This window comes from Panthera pardus, unplaced genomic scaffold, assembly GCF_024362965.1.
Source record: "Panthera pardus isolate Hobbes unplaced genomic scaffold, ASM2436296v1 HiC_scaffold_19, whole genome shotgun sequence".
Lineage (NCBI taxonomy): Eukaryota > Metazoa > Chordata > Mammalia > Carnivora > Felidae > Panthera > Panthera pardus.
Genome location: NW_026526754.1, coordinates 12,102,717 through 12,122,537, shown reverse-complemented (window position 1 = coordinate 12,122,537; position 19,821 = coordinate 12,102,717). Strand labels below are relative to the sequence as shown.

The 19,821-nt window shown below is 42.2% G+C and overlaps 1 protein-coding gene and 1 long non-coding RNA gene across 5 annotated transcripts in view; one reads left to right on the top strand and one right to left on the bottom strand.

Annotated features, from left to right (window-relative positions):
- Positions 1–1,575: 1,575 nt before the first annotated feature.
- Positions 1,576–19,821, bottom strand: part of LOC109270665 (uncharacterized) — a 39,175-nt gene continuing 20,929 nt past the window's right edge. The window contains exon 3 of the long non-coding RNA XR_002081626.2: positions 1,576–1,999. This is a non-coding gene — a long non-coding RNA (uncharacterized LOC109270665). The remainder of the gene's footprint in view (positions 2,000–19,821) is intronic.
- CHST4 (carbohydrate sulfotransferase 4) lies at positions 8,089–19,332 on the top strand. 4 transcript variants are annotated; one of them, XM_019455359.2, is made up of 3 exons: positions 8,089–8,198; positions 12,348–12,491; positions 17,423–19,332. In XM_019455359.2, the coding sequence occupies exon 3, from the start codon at positions 17,438–17,440 to the stop codon at positions 18,572–18,574; it is 1,137 nt and encodes a 378-aa protein (XP_019310904.1). In that variant the 5' UTR covers positions 8,089–8,198; positions 12,348–12,491; positions 17,423–17,437; the 3' UTR covers positions 18,575–19,332. The 4 variants fall into 4 exon arrangements, with proteins under 4 accessions (XP_019310904.1, XP_019310905.1, XP_019310903.1 ...); XM_019455358.2 differs by lacking the exon at positions 8,089–8,198 and adding an exon at positions 8,255–8,380; XM_019455360.2 differs by lacking the exon at positions 12,348–12,491 and having other exon boundaries at positions 8,093–8,198.

Here is a 19,821-nt window from a genome sequence, read left to right as displayed (position 1 = left end):
ACCCCAGCATACCCATCCTCATAAAGGGCCATTCCATACTTTCTCTCTCTTCAAAATTTCCACAAATTTTTCCCTATCTTCAGACTCAGATGTCAACCTTGTTAACTAGTTCACTGAGAAAATAAAAACGGTAAGAAGAAAATCGTCACAAACTCCCAGAACATCATTTCCCTACCTACCTGCATCTGGGCTCATATAGTCTACATCCCTCCTATTAATAAGGATGAACTCTATGTGCTTCTAACTTGGGACAACTCTCCACTTGTGTCCACCTTATTCCATCACTCTAACCATTCTCCTCTCTGTCCTGGACCATTTCCACCAGTAAATAAACAAGCTGTAATTACTCCCATCTTAAAATTAAAAAAACCAAGAAACTGTCTTTTGACCTCACTTCCAACTACTGTCCCATTTCTCATCTCCATCAGACAGTGATAGCTGGTTATCTTCCCTACTTCCAATTCCTTTCCTCCCAACAGATTTTCAAGCTTATGACTCTATAGAATGTCTTCCTGTCAACATCATTAATAACATCTTGCTATATCCAGTTATAAATAACCAATCTCTATCTTTCTTAATCTTTCTGAAGGTTTTATCACAACTGATTACTCCTTTCTCCTTGAAATACTTTTTCCTCCTGGCTTCCAGGACACCACATCCCCTTGTTTTCCTCCTAACTTGCTAGTGACTGTTTCTCCTGGTTTCCTTTGTTCCCTTCTCTATCTCCCACTCTTCCAGATGTTCTCCTCCAGTCTCTTGGCTCTACATACCATCTCTATCTTGATGACTCTCAAATGTGTGTCTCCAGACTGGACCTCTCCTTTGAACTCCAGGCTGTATATTCACCTGCCTACTCCAACATTCCCACTTAGGTGCCCAACAGACATCTTGAAATTGACACATCTCAAACAAAAACTCCTGATTTCCACCCCTAAACCTAATTCTTCCCATTTTTGAAAATGGCAACCATATCCTTGAGTTGGCCCAGACTCCCTCTCTTACTCTTATCCCCAAATCTGATCCATCAGTGAATTATTTGACTACCTTTAAAATATATGTTTTAATAGATACTGTGGAATCCACTACCTTCACTGCTACTACCCTGATCCAGGCCACTGGTCTCTTGCCTAGCTTCCTAACTGATCTCCCATCTTCTGCCCTTAACTGTTTATTCCCCTCACTGTATCCCAAATGATCCTTTTAGAATATAAGTCATTCCCAAATTCATACCCTCCAGTAGCTTCCCATTTCATCCCAAGTGGGAGTCAAACTCCCACTAATAAAGACAAACACTCAACTTCCTTGTTTACTCCCCTATTACTCACTCTGATTAGTCACACTGCTTTCCTTGTGATTCCTAGCTTAGTACCATTGCACTTGCCTGTTTTCTTTGCTTGGAATGGTCTTTCCTGAAATATTTTGTTTGATTTTCCCCCTCACCTCCTTCAAGTCCTCACCAAAATGTTACTTTCTCTGATCCCACAATTTAAAATTGGAATAACCCCCACCCGTGTCACAATCTCTCTCTTCTTTTCTTATTTTTCTTCATATCACTTACTGCAATCGGATAAACTACACATTTTATTTACATGCTTGTCCCCATCCAGTAGAATGCAAGCTCCACAAAGGCAGGGATTTTTCTCTTTTGTTCACTGCTGCTTTTAGGGCCTACAGCAAATCCTGGTGTGTAATAAGCAACCAACAAATATTTTTGGAATTTATTGCATAAAGAAGATTATGATGGAGAGTAGAGAGACACCCACTCTTAAAAGGTGCTTAATGGCATGCCAAAAAATTTTCACCTTGTCTATAATGAGCTCCATTGCAACTTTTCATCGGAGAAGTGATTGGGATTAGAGCCATAAAATGAAAGCTCACTCTAGCTGTAGGGTGGAGGAGGTAGACTGGAGTGGGTAGGATTGGAGGTTGAGGGAAGAGCTGAAGGGCTTTTGGTGGAAATTCAGGCCAGAAAAATTGAGAGCCTGAGCAAATACAGTGTCTGTGGACAAAAAGAAAACGGAAGCAAATGTGAGTTATATAGGGGTAGAACAGACAGACCTGGTGATCAGTGTGATACATGGGGTTGGAACCCACCAGAAAACACCTCTTTATTCTCCCCAGGTTTCATCCCCAGAAACTCCCTGACTAGGTCATCATGGATCACCTATGTCAATCTGTGAAGATCTTTTGAAAGCCTGGAGGTAGAATTCTCAGATCATATTCTGGCCCAATTCCAGATAAGGCATGCACTGTCCAATAATGACAAACTCTTGAACCACCAACAGCATATAAAATTGAGCTTTATGAGGAACTCCTCTTTATTCCCCATTTTCTCACCCTCTCTGTCCTATTAAGGGGCCTCAAGAAAGTAAGCATCAACAAGAAACTTAACGCCATGTTTACCTTTTCCCTCATCCTGACCTACCCTAACCCAACTTGTTCTCCTACTATTGAAACGAATACTTTCAAACACAGAGATAAGGGCCAAGGGAATCCCCAGCCAGGTGTCCACCCCCAGGGCCCACCTCACGGAAGCAGGTTCTACTGAAGGCATTGTCCATTTGATAATAGGATTTATAGCAATCAATATTCCCTTCCTGGCACACTTTTTCAGAAGGTGTTGGCTCCCTAGGATGCTGAGGTCCAACCTCTGTAGCCTGCAGATGTTTAACCAGCAGAAAGTTCTAGTCCTCCAGAATCTATTCTCTAAATCCAGCCAATACCCTCACCAGTCCTGACGCTAGGCTTTGGTAAGTAACATAGGGCTGATGACCAATGCAGGGAGTATAATGTCACTCAAGTTTCAGGTCTTGACATTCATATTGCAGACTGAGGCATACTGAGAAAAAGCACAGAATTCTGGAGCCCTCGTGTGAAAATGCACTCAAGGAAAGCCTGCTATTCTTTTAACATGACAGTGAACAGGAAAGACATGTAGCCAAGTACAGCAGTGAAGAAACTCCAATCCTAGTACACGGGGAGTGATGGTCTGGGTAAAGATAGGGATGAATAGTATAACCAGTGGAAAGATTCTTCCTGACTTCTGAGAAAATCAGACTCTGGCTCAGTGGCTGACTCTTTACCATTTGAGTGGGTCCCCAGACTATAAAGATGGCAAAAGTCCAAGGGATAGAGGGATGGATGGACACAAAGCTCTGCTGAACAGAGGGCCCTGGGAGACAACTCTCTTGAAATCATGCTTTGAGAAACACCTAAAGTACACACAACCTCTTGCCAGGATTCTTAAGGTAATTGGATATTGCAAGTTGATATAATTTTGTGTTTATATGATGATCAAATGTACATTTTTCTAGACAGATGGTATTTATCTTTCATCAGATTTTCTGACACTCAAAAAGAAAGAGAGTGAATCCATACAACTCTAACTGAATTTTCTAGTATGGTCCATTTGCCACATTTCAAGTGTTCCGTGGTCTCATGTGGTAGTGGCTGCTGTGTTAGTGCACACACATAACATTTCTTTGTCACAGAAAGTTCTATGGATGGTGCTGACTTACAAAAATGGTGTTTTTCTCTATAAAAGTTCTGTAAGAAGGCTTGGATATCAGATATCCACATTCAAATTTCTTTTGGTGCTGTGGAACACTGTAGACTCTTAGAAGACACATATCTGAACATGCTGACTACCACCAGATGCTAGTAACCAAAGGAGGCTTTTCTTTAGCTGGTTGGCATTCTATCAGCACAAATTCCTATCAAGAAAAAGATGGTGGGTGATATGAATTATTGAATGCCCTCATTATATTTGGGAAGGCTTCAGAAAAGCATGAAAAGAACAGCAGAAAAGGCTGGATTAAAATTATCAGGGTTCATCATTGACAAAGACCTAGTTTCTCTCTTTTTCCCTTTTACATGAGGCTAGTAGAATCCCCCACAAGGTCTTCAAGGACTGAGGATTACATGGTGATGTAGGGAATTTGGGCAGTTCTTTCCTCTTTATGAAGATTAAATTTCTATTCCTATAACTATAGAAAGAGTTCTGCCCTGAATGAACTGTGAACTACTCTTAGGAGCACAGCAAAAGAGAATAGACTCAATAGTCCTGTCCATGATCATTCATAGAGGCAGCATTGCCTGATGAGTAAGCCTGGACTTTGATATCAGACCAGAGCTGAGATGTAGACTTTTCCCCTACAAACCATGCAATTGTGGATACACTGTTTAGCTTCTCCATGCCTCTATTCTGTCATCTGGAAAATACGGAACTTATCTCCCAAGGCCACAGCAAAGACAACAATATTATGATCCAAATAAGCATGAAGTGCAGGGTTTAGCTTGTAGCCAGCCCTGAACAAGCAGGAGCTTTTAGTCTCTTTCATAGTCTTCACGTTTCCTAATTCCTTACTGGGAATGCCCTCTGTTTTGGGTTTTGGATACCCTGGGTTTTTTATTACTGTGAACACCTATTTTTCTTCTTTTCTTTTCTTTTCTTCTTCTTCTTCTTCTTTTTTTTTTTTTTTTTTTTTTTTTTTTTTTTGAGAGAGAGAGAGAGAGAGAGAGAAAACAAGTGCGGGAGGGGCAGAGGCAGAAGGGCACAGAGGATCCAAAATGGGCTCTGTACTGACAGCAGAAAGCCCAACACGGGGCTCGAACTCACAAACTGTGAGATCATGACTTGATCCGGATGGAGTAAGACGCTTAACTGAGCCAAGCAGACGCCCTGTGAATACCTATTTCTTAATGGCTGCTCCCAGCCGAGCCTTTCCAAAAATTCTTCCTGATTTATGAGTCACAAACTGAAGAGGATAAGATCTGTGGTATTACATGTAAGGAAAGAGGTGGGGCAGCTACTTGTACTGAGAATTATGCCAGGTGTTTCATTAATTGTTAAGGTCATCGTATCCATCACAGTGTTATATGTAATAGGGAAACTGGGAACAATCTAAATGCCTGACAGAGCACTGGAACATTGGCTTTGACAAATCATTTCAAAGTAATGTCTCCCATTAATATTTGTTTACATGCATAAATGATTATTACATTGTATGAGGTGGAAAAATCTGAGCCAAACACCCCTCTGTCCCAGCATCCCCTAGAGACACTTGTGTAAATGCATGCCAGGAGGCATGTTGAGAATATTCAGTTATATGGAAATGCAAGCTGGTGCAGCCACTCTGGAAAACAGTATGGAGGTTCCTCAAAAAACTAAAAATAGAACTACCCTACGACCCAGCAATTGCACTACTAGGCACTTATCCAAGGGATACAGGTGTGCTGTTTCGAAGGGACACATGCACCCCCATGTTTATAGCAGCACTATCAACAACAGCCAAAGTATGGAAAGAGCCCAGATGTCCATCGATGGACAAATGGATAATATATGTGGTATATATATATATACAATGGAGTATTACTCGGCAATCAAAAAGAATGAAATCTTGCCATCTGCAACTACGTGGGTGGAACTGGAGGGTATTATGCTAAGTGAAATTAGTCAGTCAGAGAAAGACAAAAATCATATGACTTCACTCATATGAGGACTTTAAGAGACAAAACAGATGAACATTAAGGGAAGGGAAACAAAAATAATATAAAAACAGGGAGGGGGACAAAACAGAAGACTCATAAATATGGAGAACAAACTGAGGATTACTGGAGGGGTTGTGGGAAGGGGGGATGGGCTAAATGGGTAAGGGGCACTAAGGAATCTACTCCTGAAATCACTGTTGCACTACATGCTAACTAATTTGGATGTAAATTAAAAAAAATTTTTAAATAAAATTTTAAAAATTAATTAATTAACATTTTGTAATACCAAAAAAAAAAAAAAAGAAGAAGAAGAAGAAATTCTATTTCCGTAACAGTTACAGGATGATTCAAATTATCTAACTTATGCTGGATGAATTGTAGTACCTTATGCTTTTCAGAGAATAGTCCATTTTATGTAAGTTGTCAAATATATGTGTGAAGAGTTTTTCACAGTATTCTCTTTACCCTTTTAATGTCTTCAGGATCTATAATCAAGTTCCCTGTTAAATTTTTGCTATTAGTAATTTGTGTTTTATCTCTTCTTTGTCAACCTTGCAAGAAGCTTATCAAATATATTGATCTTTAATGAAGAAAAAAAAAAAGAATATACAGTCATAGCTCCAAACTACAAACATTTCAGATGTCCATTAACAAGACCATGGACAAATAATGGTATATTCACACACAGAATGTTACAAGGATAATAAAAACAAATTTTTAAACTGTAACTCTATGAAACAACGTGATGAATTTTACAAGGATAACATGAAATGAAAACAGCAAAGTTCAAAACTGATTCTATTTACATAAAGGTCAAAACAGAGAAATTATAATTGTCTTGTTTAAGATGATAAAGTACAAGGAAAAGCAAGGAACCACTTACCATGGCAGTGATCACCTCTGAGTAACTAGGGTGGGGTGAGACTATGGGAGGCGGGGACACTGAAACAGCTCTGACAAGGTCCTGGTTTTGTTTTGTTTTGAAGTGGTAGTTCCTATTTATATTACTTCTTAAATTGTACCGTCATGCCCTTATTATAATTTAATAATATAAAATGTTTTTCAATAAAGAAAAGGGAAAACAAGCACAAAACTATACTTTCCAATGTGATCTCAATTATAGAGATTTCTGCATTCATGGGGGAGAAAAGATCAACAGTGGTTTTCTCTGGGCAGCAAAATGTAAAGGGATCTATATTGTTTTCCTTAGAGATTTTGTATTTTTCAAATTTTTAATAATGAACAGTACTACTTTTATAATAAGAATAGGGGCGACCGGGTCACTCAATACATTAAGCATCTGACTTCCCCCTCAGGTCTTGATCTCATGGTTCATGGGTGTGAGCCCCGCCTCTGGCTCTGTGCTGACAGAGCCTGGAACCTGCTTCAGATTCTGTCTCCCTTTCTCTCTGCCCCTCCCCCGCTCACACTGTGTCTCTCCCTCTCTCTCAAAAATAAATAAACATTAAAAAAAAAAAAAGAATAAAAAGCAAAACCACCAACCGCTCAGTTCTGGCTCTTCAATTTACATCTCAGCATGGAATCACTTTGAGAAAGAAAAATTTCGCTTCTCCTTTCCAGGGAGAAATTGGGAGAGACGGAGAGTCACACAATTAAAATCCTACTACTACAGGTTGGTCATCTGTGTCAATGACGAGGCCTTGGGTAGCTCAGTCAATGGAAATCAGCAAAGATATTTCCTAGATTATCCTAGAACTCCTATAACTCCCTGCCTGTTCTTTCAAAGTCTAGAAAATGAGCCAGAAACTGAGCAAGAAGAAAGAGGTATTGGGATTAACTACCACTTTTTAACTCATCATTGTCATAACATTGTATTAGGGGTGTTGCAGGCATTAATCCTACCCTAACATTCACAAGAATTCAATAAAGTAGATACATATTTGACACTGATATTCTAGGGCTCAGAGGGGTGGAAGGACTTAGCCAGATGTCTGAATGCATTTCAGTGGCATTTTGGCCATGGTTTACATTTACTTGAGTTTTCTCATCTATTGTTTACACTCACAAAAATCATGTAAAATGGTTCAGAGTAGTTGTGTGATTTGCCCAAGGACACACAGCTATCAAGAAGCTATAATTTTTAATAACTTGTTTCTTTTTGTCTTGAGGGGGTAATATTTTTCCTGTACCCCAACTAAATGCCAATACATCTATGTTCTCCCATACTTTTAGTTATGACATCTAGGTAATTATCTAATTATAATCTCCTGTAAGAAGCAATGAAGATGTTGAACATGACACAGAGGCTGCAAAAATGTTATCTCCCTAAATCCAGTGGAGTGAGCAGGCAGGTACAATCCAGAAATAGCATTCAAGTTTTCTCTTTTTTTTCTTTTTTCTTTTTTTTTTTTTTTTTTTTTTTTTGCAACAGAGATGAGATTAAGGTATAAGAGTAAGGTTTAAGATCTTGTGGGTTAGTAATTGTGTCTGATTCCCCTATCGACCTCATCTCTCAGGTCTCCAGGGTTCGCCCTTCTTTTTCTACTTTGCCCTAAGGGAGTTAACCTTTGCAGCTGCCTTCAAGGACCCTACTTTCCGGCTCCCAGTCCTGAGGAGAACACTTCCTCCTTGGCTTCTCCCGGCAAACCTCGAGCAGAATCTCCCAGCCCTTGAGTCTTCTCAGGGTTAAAGCTGCTAAATATCAAGGCTACCCAGGAGTGAGTGCTTTCTCAACACCGTCTTGGAAGGTGGGTCACTATTTTGGCAGAAGGGAGAGGGCAGTGGAATTTGTTCTGAGTAGGGACGGTTATGCAAAATGCAAGTAGGAAGAGGAAGCCGATAGGGGAATTGGTGAGTCAGAAGAGAAATGTACGACTTGGCTAGGAGTGAGCCTCTCTAAAGCAGTGGAGAAGCCTAAGCTATTATCAAGGTAAGAAGAGAGTTTTCTCTGTATCACCTCCACAGCAGAGCCACTGTCCTGGGGCTCCTGGAGCGGAGTATCAGAAAACCTCCAACAGCTTTGCTGGGGATTTTAATGGCAATGGGAGAAGGGGGGTTGTGGAGGGAGGCTAAATCAGAATCACCTGGAAAATCTCAAAAAAGCACAGGCTGCTTGCCAGCACCTTCCTCAACCCCACGCAGCTCCATTCCTGAAAGGATCTGGAAAAGCCTAGAATGGCAGTAGGGCTGTCCTGATACATGTTTTGTAGATGGTCCCCTAATGCATCTAACTTGTTCAGATCCTGGCTTCTGAGCTCAAGTTTCTATACTTCCTGTGGCTTCTCTGATCAGGTGCTGGAGCGTGGCAGGCAGGAGGTTCAGAGAGCTGTAGATTTTCTCTAGCTCAAGTGAGGTGTGATGTGATAATTGAAAGCTCTCAGACCTGAGACTCAAAAGACCTGGGGTCTGATTCAGGTAGAGCTATTTCCAGCATTGAGTCAATCAATTAAAGTTCAGCTTACTTATTCTGAAAAATAGGTGTGTGGCTTATCACTGTCCTGTATATCTAGCTGGATTGTTGACAAATGGGGTTTCAAAGTTGTGGAGTGCTTCTATTCAGATGTAAAATAGGATTAAGTTAATAAGATTAAGTTATGAAGCCAGCACATCAGCCAGAGTAGAAGAGACTTGTGTCTTGTTTGGACTCAGACAAGTCTAGAACTTCTAGTTGGAATTGAAACACATTTATATGTGCCAAATAAAAATATCTTGCCCCATCTTCCTTACCCGGATCAATTAGGGCATCTCAAACAGGAAAAACTACTCTACAAATGTTTGTCATTCAGTCATCACTCAGTAGATGTTTCTTGAGTGCCTACTATGTCCGGACACTACTGTTGGCACTGGAGTCACAGCAATGGTGAGGAACTGGGGTCCAGACCTTTTTGTACTTTAGTCTGGTTAGTGTTTGTTATTATAAGGTCACCTTCGCCTAGGTGCTTACCTCCATGGTTTTCCTGGGTTTATGGCTATATGTGTGGATGCCACTTTCCCCAAGCCAGCTCTCATCTCTCGGTTTGTGAAAATATTTTATGCCATCTCTAACTTCGGGTTATGGGAGCACAATCTCACAGGGGAATCTAAATTAGGAATGTGCCAATGGGTGGAATCCAGGGCTCTTAAATTGCCGTCTGTTAATTTTTTCCTCAGAATTCTTCATTTTGTTTTTAAAAGGCTACACAGTACCCATTTGGGGGTCATCCACTATTCGGCCCTCTGGAATCAGGCTGAGGTCATCCACCCTGGCGCCTCATGGCCCCTGAGCCTGGCATGGGTGCTCCTTCTTGGGGGACAGTGATGGTAGGATGTGATGAGGGTTTTCTCCTTTTTTTCTTCTTTGCCTGAGCTAGTTAGACAAGAGAAGTAGTCTGAGTAGTCTCATGCCCTCCAATATAGTTTTTATTTCTTCTTTAAAAAATTTTTTTTGTGGGCGCAGCTGGGTGGCTCAGTTGATTGAGCATCCAATTCTGCTCAGGTCATGATTTCACTGTTTGTAGGTTCAAGCCCTGCATCAGGCTCTGTGCTGACAGCTCAGAGCCTGGAGTCTGCTTCGGATTCTGTGTCTCCCTCTCTCTCTGCCCCTCCCATCCTTGCACTCTCTCTCTCTCTCTCTCTCTCTCTCTCTGTCTATCAAAAATAAAATAAAACATTAAAAAAATTTTTTTAATGTTCATTTCTTTTTTTTTTTTTTAATGTTTATTTATTTTTGAGACAGAGAAAACAGAGTGTGAGCAGGGGAGGGGCAGAGAAAGAGGGAGACACAGAATCCAAAGCAGGTTCCAGGCTCTGAGCTGTCAGCACAGAGCCCGATGCAGGGCTTGAACCCACGGATTGTGAGATCACAACCTGAGCCGAAGTCAGATGCTTAACTGACTGAGCCACCCAGGTGCCCCATTAATGTTCATTTATTTTTGGTAAATTTGAGCAGGCCCGGTGCTGACAGCAGGGAGCCTGATGTGGGGCTCAAACACATGAACTGTGAGGTCATGATCTGAGCCAAAGTTGGAGGCTTAGCCACCCAGGCACCCCAGGCTTTATTCCTTATTAATAAATATTTTTTAAAAATAATGTTCATGAGGGGCACCTGGGTGGCTCCATCAGTTGGGTGTCTGACTTTCCCTCACGTCATGATCTTGTGATGATCTCGTGATTTGGTTCATGAGTTTGAGCCCCACGTTGGACTCTGAACTGTCAGCACCAAGTGTCTCCCTCTCTCTCTCTGCCCCTCCCCCACTCATGCTCTGACTCTCTCTCAAAAATAAACTTTTATTTTTTATTTTTTTCAATATATGAAATTTATTGTCAAATTGGTTTCCATACAATGCCCAGTGCTCATCCCAAAAGGTACCCTCCTCAATACCCATCACCCAGCCTCCCCTCCCTCCCACCTCCCGTCAACCCTCAGTTTGTTCTCAGTTTTTAAGAGTCTCTTCTTATGCTTTGGCTCTCTGCCACTCTAACCTCTTTTTTTTTTCTTCCTTCCCCTCCCCCATGGGTTTCTGTTAAGTTTCTCAGGATCCACATAAGAGTGAAAACATATGGTATCTGTCTTTCTCTGAATAAATTTTAAAAAATTAAAAAAAAACTAATGTTTATAATTTTTTTCTAGTTTTCATTAATACACATTCAGTGTAGAAACTACTTTTTTTTGGAGTAAGGTTAACTGTACCATATTATCAAACCTATGCCTCTGACTTTCTTAATATCTTGCTCCATGTAATTGAGGTAGTATTGGTTCTGTGCTCAATACTCAATGGAATCACCTACACTTTATTTTATTATTTTTTGTATTTCACCTAAATTTCAGTAACTGATACTAAAGAGACATCTGTGCATTTTTTTTTTTTTTTTTATTTTTTTATTTTTGGGACAGAGAGAGACAGAGCATGAACAGGGGAGGGGCAGAGAGAGAGGGAGACACAGAATCGGAAACAGGCTCCAGGCTCCGAGCCATCAGCCCAGAGCCCGACGCGGGGCTCGAACTCACGGACCGCGAGATGGTGACCTGGCTGAAGTCGGACGCTTAACCGACTGCGCCACCCAGGCGCCCCAAGACATCTGTGCATTTTAAAGCACAAGTTTCTTTCTCTCAGTGAATCCCACTCAGTTATCTGCTCTCCAGCAATGACTATGCCTCACCCATATCCAACTATTATTTATTCAACAAGTGTTTAAAGAGCCTTAAGCAGTTATAAGTTTCATGTACCTGTAAATAAGATAAGACATACCATTTACCCTTAAGTTACAGCGGCCCAGTGGGAGAGACATTCACCTACACTTATTTAGAGTGAGAGATGGATGGTACTGGAAAGTTTGGGGAACAACTAAATCTCAGGAAGAAGGGATTCTAAATAACAAGGCAACTTTGAAAGACCTGAAAGTAAAGTGTGGAGCCTCATGTGCCAAAAAGGAGGGGACTGACGGGGGGTCAGAGATCAGATCATGAAGGACTCTGGGGTACAAGACTTGGGGATTTTGATTTATTCCTATATGTACTGGAAAGTTATTGAAGGATTTCAAGGAGAGGAGTGAATAGATTTGTGCTTTAAAATGATAGTTTTTGGCAGCAGTGGATGATGGAGAATAGAAACAGAAGACAGAGGCTACTTACCATCAAAGACCAGGCTAGCGATGAGCAGACCTCAGATTCTGACAACAGCAAGGGTGGAATTTGAGAAACTGAACAGCCAGGAAAGAACACTTGGAAAGGTGGACTAGGGTCTCTGGAATGGAGAGATCTCATGCCATACACTTCTCACAAATGCCTACCAGCTCCAAGGACTACAGAAGAGGTTGGTGCAGGACAGTGGGGGAGAGGCGGTGGTTAGATTAGAGATTGCCATAAAAAACCTGACTTGCCCTTTCTTCATGGAGCCATATCTGCTCACTTCTCCCAGGCCCTCAAGCCATCTCTACGGCTGATTACAGTCTCTGCAGAAATGAGCTTCGCCTACAGTATTCCCTGGCTGTCCTGGCTAGACCCAACACAGTGACAAGAGATGGGACTCACTTTATGAAAGCATATTTTCTTTCTGGCCAGGGTGAGTGCTCATGGTAAAAAAAAGGAGAGAATAGAATCAAAGGGTTTCCATGGGAATTCCTGAGAACCATGGATAACTAAAGCCTGAGGACAACTGGGGACAGAGTTAGAAGCCCTGGCTCCAGCTCTGAGAGAGAATGGGCATGAGGCCAGGAGCTACTGGCAGGCAAGGAGGACTCAGGGCCATTGATCCCACTCAGGATACTGAGTTGGCCCAAAGCCAGCATGGGGGAGAGAGAGTATTAACTTTGAAAAGTCTATATCCCTAATGCTTAGGAGGTGCTAGCTTTTTCTTGAGTTGATTATAGGCCCTAGAGGCCTATAGGCCATATAACTTTCTATCAGTTTCCTTATAAGTGTGCATGGGTCAAATTCTTCCCTTCTCTACTTTTTGTCTCTTTTGCTGTGCTGTTTCCTATCTTCTTTCCAATTTTCCTTCATACTTACATTACCTCTGGGAGAAGATATCTTGCTAACGTCATTTCCTCAGTCTTTGGGGGTGGGGGTAGACGGGGGTATTCTTGGCCATTATTAATAATAGCCTAGTTTTTAATCATTTCTTCTTGAGCTCAAGTTTAAAACACCTAAGCGTATATCTTAGCTGGTCCTGTTATAACCTTCAGGGCCAATAAAGGAATTACTGCTGATTGACATTTCCCTGGCATATAGCACGGTGATTTGGGCCATGAAGGAGACATGATCTTCACCGGATCCTGGCAGACAAGGAGGAAATACACTGTTGTAATGAATGGAAGAGAAGAGTTTCTGTGCCCCTGCCATACAAGGTTTGGCTTGGGTCAATACGCACTTCCCAGAAGGTTCAGGGGACTTCCAAGGGAAGCCCACATACTGGCAAAGCACGCTCCATCTCTTCAGGAAGCAAGTTATAAACTTCAAGAGTCATATTTGTGGCTGTCCAATTCCTCCTCTAAAATCTACCCTCTAGAATCTCTGCAGCTCTGGATATACAGGATGGTTTATGATCAGTATGAAGGTCATCTGGGTGACAGATATCAAAGCTATACACTTCCATATTTTTTGACTCCACAATCCCATTTCTGGGGATTTAGCTTACATACACATGTAATGATGTATGAACATAAAGGTCACTACTGAAGTTTTTGAAAGGACAAAAAAAGCTGGAAACAATCCAAAAGCCTAACCACAAGGAAACTAGTTAAATAAATCGTGGTACATCCATATAACAGAAATCTATGTAGGAAAGGAATGAGGAAATGCTTTACGTGCTACCATGGAAAGTTCAGCAAAACATAAAGTTTATAAAGCAAGGTGTGGAGGGGCGCCTGGGTGGCTCAGTCAGTTAAGCATCCGACTTCGGCTCAGGTCATGATTTCACAGTTTGTGGATTTGAGCCCAGCTTCCAGCTCTGTGCTGACAGCTCAGGCAGGGCCTGGAGCCTGCTTTGGATTCTGTGTCTCTTTCCCTTGCTCTGTGCCCCTCCCCTGCTCATGCTCTGTTTTTCTCTGTCTCAAAAATGAATAAACGTTAAAAAAAATTTTTTTAAAGCAAGGTGTGTATAACTTGCTACTTTTTCTGTTATAAAGGGGAGGAGGGGAATTAAGACTATGTATACATGTGCAAAGACAAAAAATGAACCCAGTTGCTACCTGGGGGCAAGTTGGGAAATCGGCAGATAGGGGACGTGTATTGGAAGTAGACTTACACTGTACAGTAATGACAAAACACCAGCTGGTAGATTAATCCTAGCTGTGAGCAGGGGCGCTTGGGTGGCTCCATTAGTTGAGTGTCTGACTTCAGCTCAGGTCACGATCTCACAGTTTGTGAGTTTGAGCCCCATGTCAGGCTCTGTGCTGACAGCTCAGTATAATGAGTTACCATCTTAAGAATTCAAAAGAAAGAATTGTAGATTTCTTTGCTGCCACTTGAAACTTTTGCAAAAGAAAGCTCCTGGATGGCTCTGTCCGTTAAGCATCTGACTGTCAATTTTAAGTCAGGTCAAGATCTCAGGTCGTGGGGTGCCTGGGTGGCTCAGTCGGTTGAGTGTCCGACTTCGGTTCAGGTCATGATCTCATGGTTTGTGGGTTCAAGCCCCGTGTCGGGCTCTGTGCCGACAACTTGGAGCCTGATGCCTGCTTGGGATTCTGTGTCTCCCTCTCTCTCTGCCCCTCCGCTGCTCACGCTCTTTCTCTGTCTCTCTCTCAAATAAGTAAACATTAAAAAAAAATTTTTTTTTAAAAATCCTAGCCGTGACAGAGAAGAGGTTACTGATGCAGCAACTGGTAAAATTCTTAGGTGTTCTTTCCCCCAGGAAAATACTGTGACCCGTTGTCAAGATATGTCATTATCCCTGTTTACAAAGAGCTCTAGCTGTTTTCTCATTTATGACTATAGGCTTCATCCACAGACACAGATGCTTGTCATAGTATTTCCCCTTGCTGTTAAAGACTCGGACTAGGACAGGCTCAGGCTGGCAAGCACCCGCCTTATTGCCTTCCTGCATGCGGAATTGTAGGAAGCCTTCTTTTAAATTCTAAGTCTGTGGATTTAATGTCCATGATAATGATACTTCTTAAAACAGTTTGAACCATGTGACTATTGCTTATTAAAAACTTTTAAAATTAGGGATAAGACCTGTCACCAGGAAACCAGCAAACCCTAAATCCAGCTCCAATTACTGTTTAGAGATACATTTTCTTTGTTAAAACTGGAAGGCAGAATATCTTAGGTATGTAGTGATATGTAAATTAGCACCTTGTGGGTGCCTGGCTGGCTCAGTCTGTGGAGTAAGCAACTCTTGACCTCAGGGTTGTGAGTTCGAGTCCCACATTGGGTATAGCGATTACTTAAAAATATAATCTTTGGGGTGCCTGGGTAGCTCAGTCAGTTGGGTGTCTAACTCTTGATTTTGGCTCAGGTCGTTATCTCACAGTTTATGGGCTTAAGCCCTGGGTTGGGCTCTGTGCTGACAGTGAGGAGCCTGCTTGGGATTCTATCTCTCTCTGCCCCTTCTCTGCTCATACTTGCTCTCTCTCTCTCTCTCAAAAATAAACATTAAACAAACAAACAAAATTTAATAAATAACCTTTAAAAAAATAAAAATTAAAATTAAAAAAAACAAAAATTAGTACCTTGCTACTATTAATATTTTACACTATGTGAAATAGCTATTCTATCTCTCAATAGTTATTTATGCTAGGAAGTCACCCAAAATGATGATCCAGATTCATCTTAACCCATAACACTAACATATATATATATGTTATATAAAAATAATGTTATATATATTATTATATATAAAATTATAAAATATATGTTATATAAAATATATAAACATATTTTATATGTTACATATAAATATATAAACATATATGTTATATATGTTATATAAAATTATAAAATGTATATGTTATATAAAAATAAAAAATTATATATATATATATAATTTTTATTTTTTTTTAGAGAGTGAGTGTGTGCACACAAGAGGGGCAGAGGTATCTTAAGTAGGCTCCACACTCAGCACAGAGCCTGACGTGGGGCTCAATCCCATGACCCTGGGATCATGACCTGAGCCAAAATCAAGAGTTGGGTGCTCAACCAGCTAAGCCACCCACCTGGGCACTCCCATGGTCTTTTCATACAAAGTGAGCCTTGATTATAAAGGGATTAAGTTGAGGGTTGCCACCAGTATATATGAGCCTTACTGTGAATTACTAAATGGAACTAATTTCTCTAGGTATTTAACATCTAACAGCTGGAAAATCATCCTGACATTCTTATTCTGTTGGACTAAGATACTTTATTGTCACCTACCAGAACATTGTTTTTTAAAGTTTACTTATTCATTTTGAGAGGCTGAGAGAGAACAGGGGAGGGGCAGAGAGAGAGAATCTCAAGCAGGCTCTGTGTTGTAAGTGCAGAGCCCGACAAGGGGCTCAATCCCACAAACTATGAGATCATGACCTGAGCCAAAATCAAGAGTAGGACACTTAACTGACTGAGCCACCCAGGTGTCCCTCAGAGTTTTAAAGATTTTTTTTTAAATAATTTTAAATAATAAATATCTTAAAGTTCTAATGAGATGGCATTCCCTAGGGTTGTACAGTATACAACCTGGCCATCTATACTGAGCAGCCCTGATTAGGTTGTGTCAAGCAGTTAAATATTCCCCCAAGCAGCAGCACAGTGGCTAACAGGCCACAGCTCTTAGGTTGGCTTGCCACAACGTCCATAGGGTTGGCTATTAAAGAGACAACACTTCAAGACATATAGATTCAGATGTAAGGTCAGCATTGGGTCACTTCCTTATGTCCCTAGTCCCACAGGATGAGACCAAGCCAGAGGGGACCAGATGACAGGTGCCATGGATACTTGGCTCTGCCACTGAGGAGACAACTCCAAACTCAAGCCAAGCACTTTTATAGCCTGCAACCATATTGTTCAGGGGATTGAAAGTCCTGTGCTTGCTTGAGATGAAGGAAGGTAATGAGAAATGGCCTATGGCAACCTCCCTCAAGATAGGGGAGGTGGGTGAGGTAATTCTTCATAAGTCAGCTGATCTCCCTTAGTTTCAGAAGGACATTTAACCAAAACTTGGGTCAGACTATGGTTAAGCTTTACCTAAGTGGCCCGTGTAGAAACATGCGTATCACCAAGGTGCCAGGGTGGAGCTGTTCCTCTACGTTGATCAAATATGACTGAGCTCAGTCATTTTTGGTAGGTCACTGGAAAAGAAAGACCAGCAGGGAGGAAGTAAAGAGCCTAAGATAAATAGAACTTACTGACACACTAACTGCAAGGGACAGGGATTGATTCAGAGAAGGATCTGTGCAGTTGGTTGTCAGAAATTTCCAGCACTCTAGCTGCTCCTTGCTCGGGGTTAGGGAATAAAAGCGGATGGAAGGCAGACACCAAAACAGAAGCCTAACACAGCCCTTCTGCTTGTTCCTTAAGGTCCTCCACTTCAGCATGATGCTGCCAAAAAAAATGAGGCCACTGCTGTTCCTGGTTTCCCAGATGGCCATCTTTGCTCTATTATTCCATCTATATGGCCACAACTTCAACTCCCTGTCCACGAAGGAGGAGCCCAAGCCCATGCATGTGCTGGTCCTGTCTTCCTGGCGCTCTGGCTCCTCTTTTGTGGGACAGCTTTTTGGGCAGCACCCGGATGTCTTCTACCTGATGGAACCTGCCTGGCACATCTGGATGACCTTCACAGAGAGCACTGCCTGGAGGCTGCATATGGCGGCCAGGGATCTGATACGTGCCATTTTTCTGTGTGACATGAGTGTCTTTGATGCCTACATGAAACCTGGTCCTCGGAGACAGTCCAGTCTCTTCCAGTGGGAGGGCAGCCGGGCCCTGTGTTCCCCGCCTGCCTGCAATGTGTTCTCGCGGGATATGATCATACCCCAGGCTCACTGCAAACTTCTGTGCAGTAAACAGCCTTTTGAGGTGGTAGAGAAGGCCTGTCGCTCCTATAGCCACGTGGTGCTCAAGGAGGTGCGCTTCTTCAATCTGCAAGTGCTCTACCCACTGCTGAGAGACCCTTCCCTCAATCTGCACATCGTGCACCTGGTGCGGGACCCCCGGGCAGTGTTCCGTTCTCGAGAACACACCACAGAGGAACTCATGACTGACAGCCGCATTGTGATGGGGCAGCAGGGGGAGAAACTCAAGAAGGAGGACCAGCCCTACTATGTGATGCAGGTCATCTGCCAAAGCCAGATGGAGATCTACAAGGCTGTGCAGTCCTTGCCCACAGCTCTGAGGCAACGCTACATGCTCATACGCTATGAGGACCTGGTCCGGGACCCCCTTGGCCGTACTGACCAAATGTATAAATTTGTGGGGCTGAAATTCTTGCCCCAGCTCCAGACCTGGGTGTACAACAGCACTCGAGGCAAGGGCATGGGTAGTCATGCCTTCCACACTAATGCCAGGAATGCCCTCAACGTCTCTCAGGCCTGGCGCTGGACCTTGCCTTATGCAAAGGTTTCTCGACTTCAAAAAGTCTGCAATGATACCATGACTTTGCTGGGCTACCACCTTGTCAGATCTGAGCAAGAGCAGAGAAACCTGTCACTGGATCTTCTGTCTACTTAGACCCCCTCCAAGTAAGTCTACCAAGAGGGTTGAGGAGACTGTGTCCCCACTTGGCACCAGCCTCAGCCATGTTAACTGAAGTCTTCTGAGCCTTAATTACATTTCTGTCAGTGTACATGTGAGCATGGGTTGTGCCCACACATGTTCAAGCTAGGAGATCTCTGTCTCTACTCATGCCAAGAAGAGATTCAGGAACCTATATGAGCAGCACATTACAGTGCTGAAAAAGAAGTATCACCTTTCTTCTCTTCTTGGCCCTCCTATCTGTGTATACCTCAAAGACTTTGGGGCCTGGGGCCCTATTTGACACCACACAGTATCAGTGGAGTAAATCCATAAACTTCTCTGTCCCCAGTGGGACAGGAAAACCAGTGAAATGGGTCTTCTGCCAAAGAGCCCACCAGAATATTCCACAGGGATATGAACTCTGAGCCCATGGAGCTTCTGGTAGATTCAAAAAGGGAACAGAGAACAGGGTTGGATGCTTACTGGTGAGCCTGGCCATCACAGCTATCAGTTGTCACAAATACAAAGTAAGATCTCTGCACAGCAAACAGAGCGAGCTCTTAAACTCATGGTGTGGCTGGGCCCCCTGTGGACATCATTTCCCCTCAGTGTTTTCCTATCACCTAGAGGATTTTGACTTGTGAAGCCGCCATCTGTTAACACTAAAATTCCAAATAGGATTCTGGTTGGAGTTTCCCCTTTTATGCTTTGTACTTACTTAGTAATAAACACTAATTCTTATAGAATCCTAACCTGATAGCACAAACATCTTTATAGATTTTTAAAAATACTTTTTCTATTATCTATTACCCACACATTAAAAAAAATGCTAAGACAGTGTTCGGTGTCAGATGATAAACTGAGTCCAAACTGATCAATACTGACCATCACATTATGTTCTTACGAATCTGTTGTTGCTGGGGCACCTGGGTGGCTCAGTCAGTTGATCGTCCATCTCTTGATTTCAGTTCAGGTCATGATCTCATGGTTTGTGCGATCGAGCCCTGTGTCAAGATTCCCCTGTTTGGGATTCTCTCTCTCCCTCTCTCTCTGCCCTTCTTCTCACACACACACTCTCTCTCAAAATAAATAAGATAGACTTAAAAAAAAAAAAAAAGAATCTGTAGAAAGTAGACAATCAGCAACTAAGCCAGACTCCCGTTCTTGTGCAGGGTGTGAGTTGCTATAATATTGTATATATCACTCAAGGGTCTGGGCAAAGGGTTTTCTTTTTTTCTTTC

What these genes read in the sequence shown, in the direction of transcription:
- CHST4 (XM_019455359.2), top strand. Translation starts at nt 17,438, where the DNA reads ATGATGCTGCCAAAAAAAATGAGGCCACTGCTGTTCCTGGTTTCCCAG.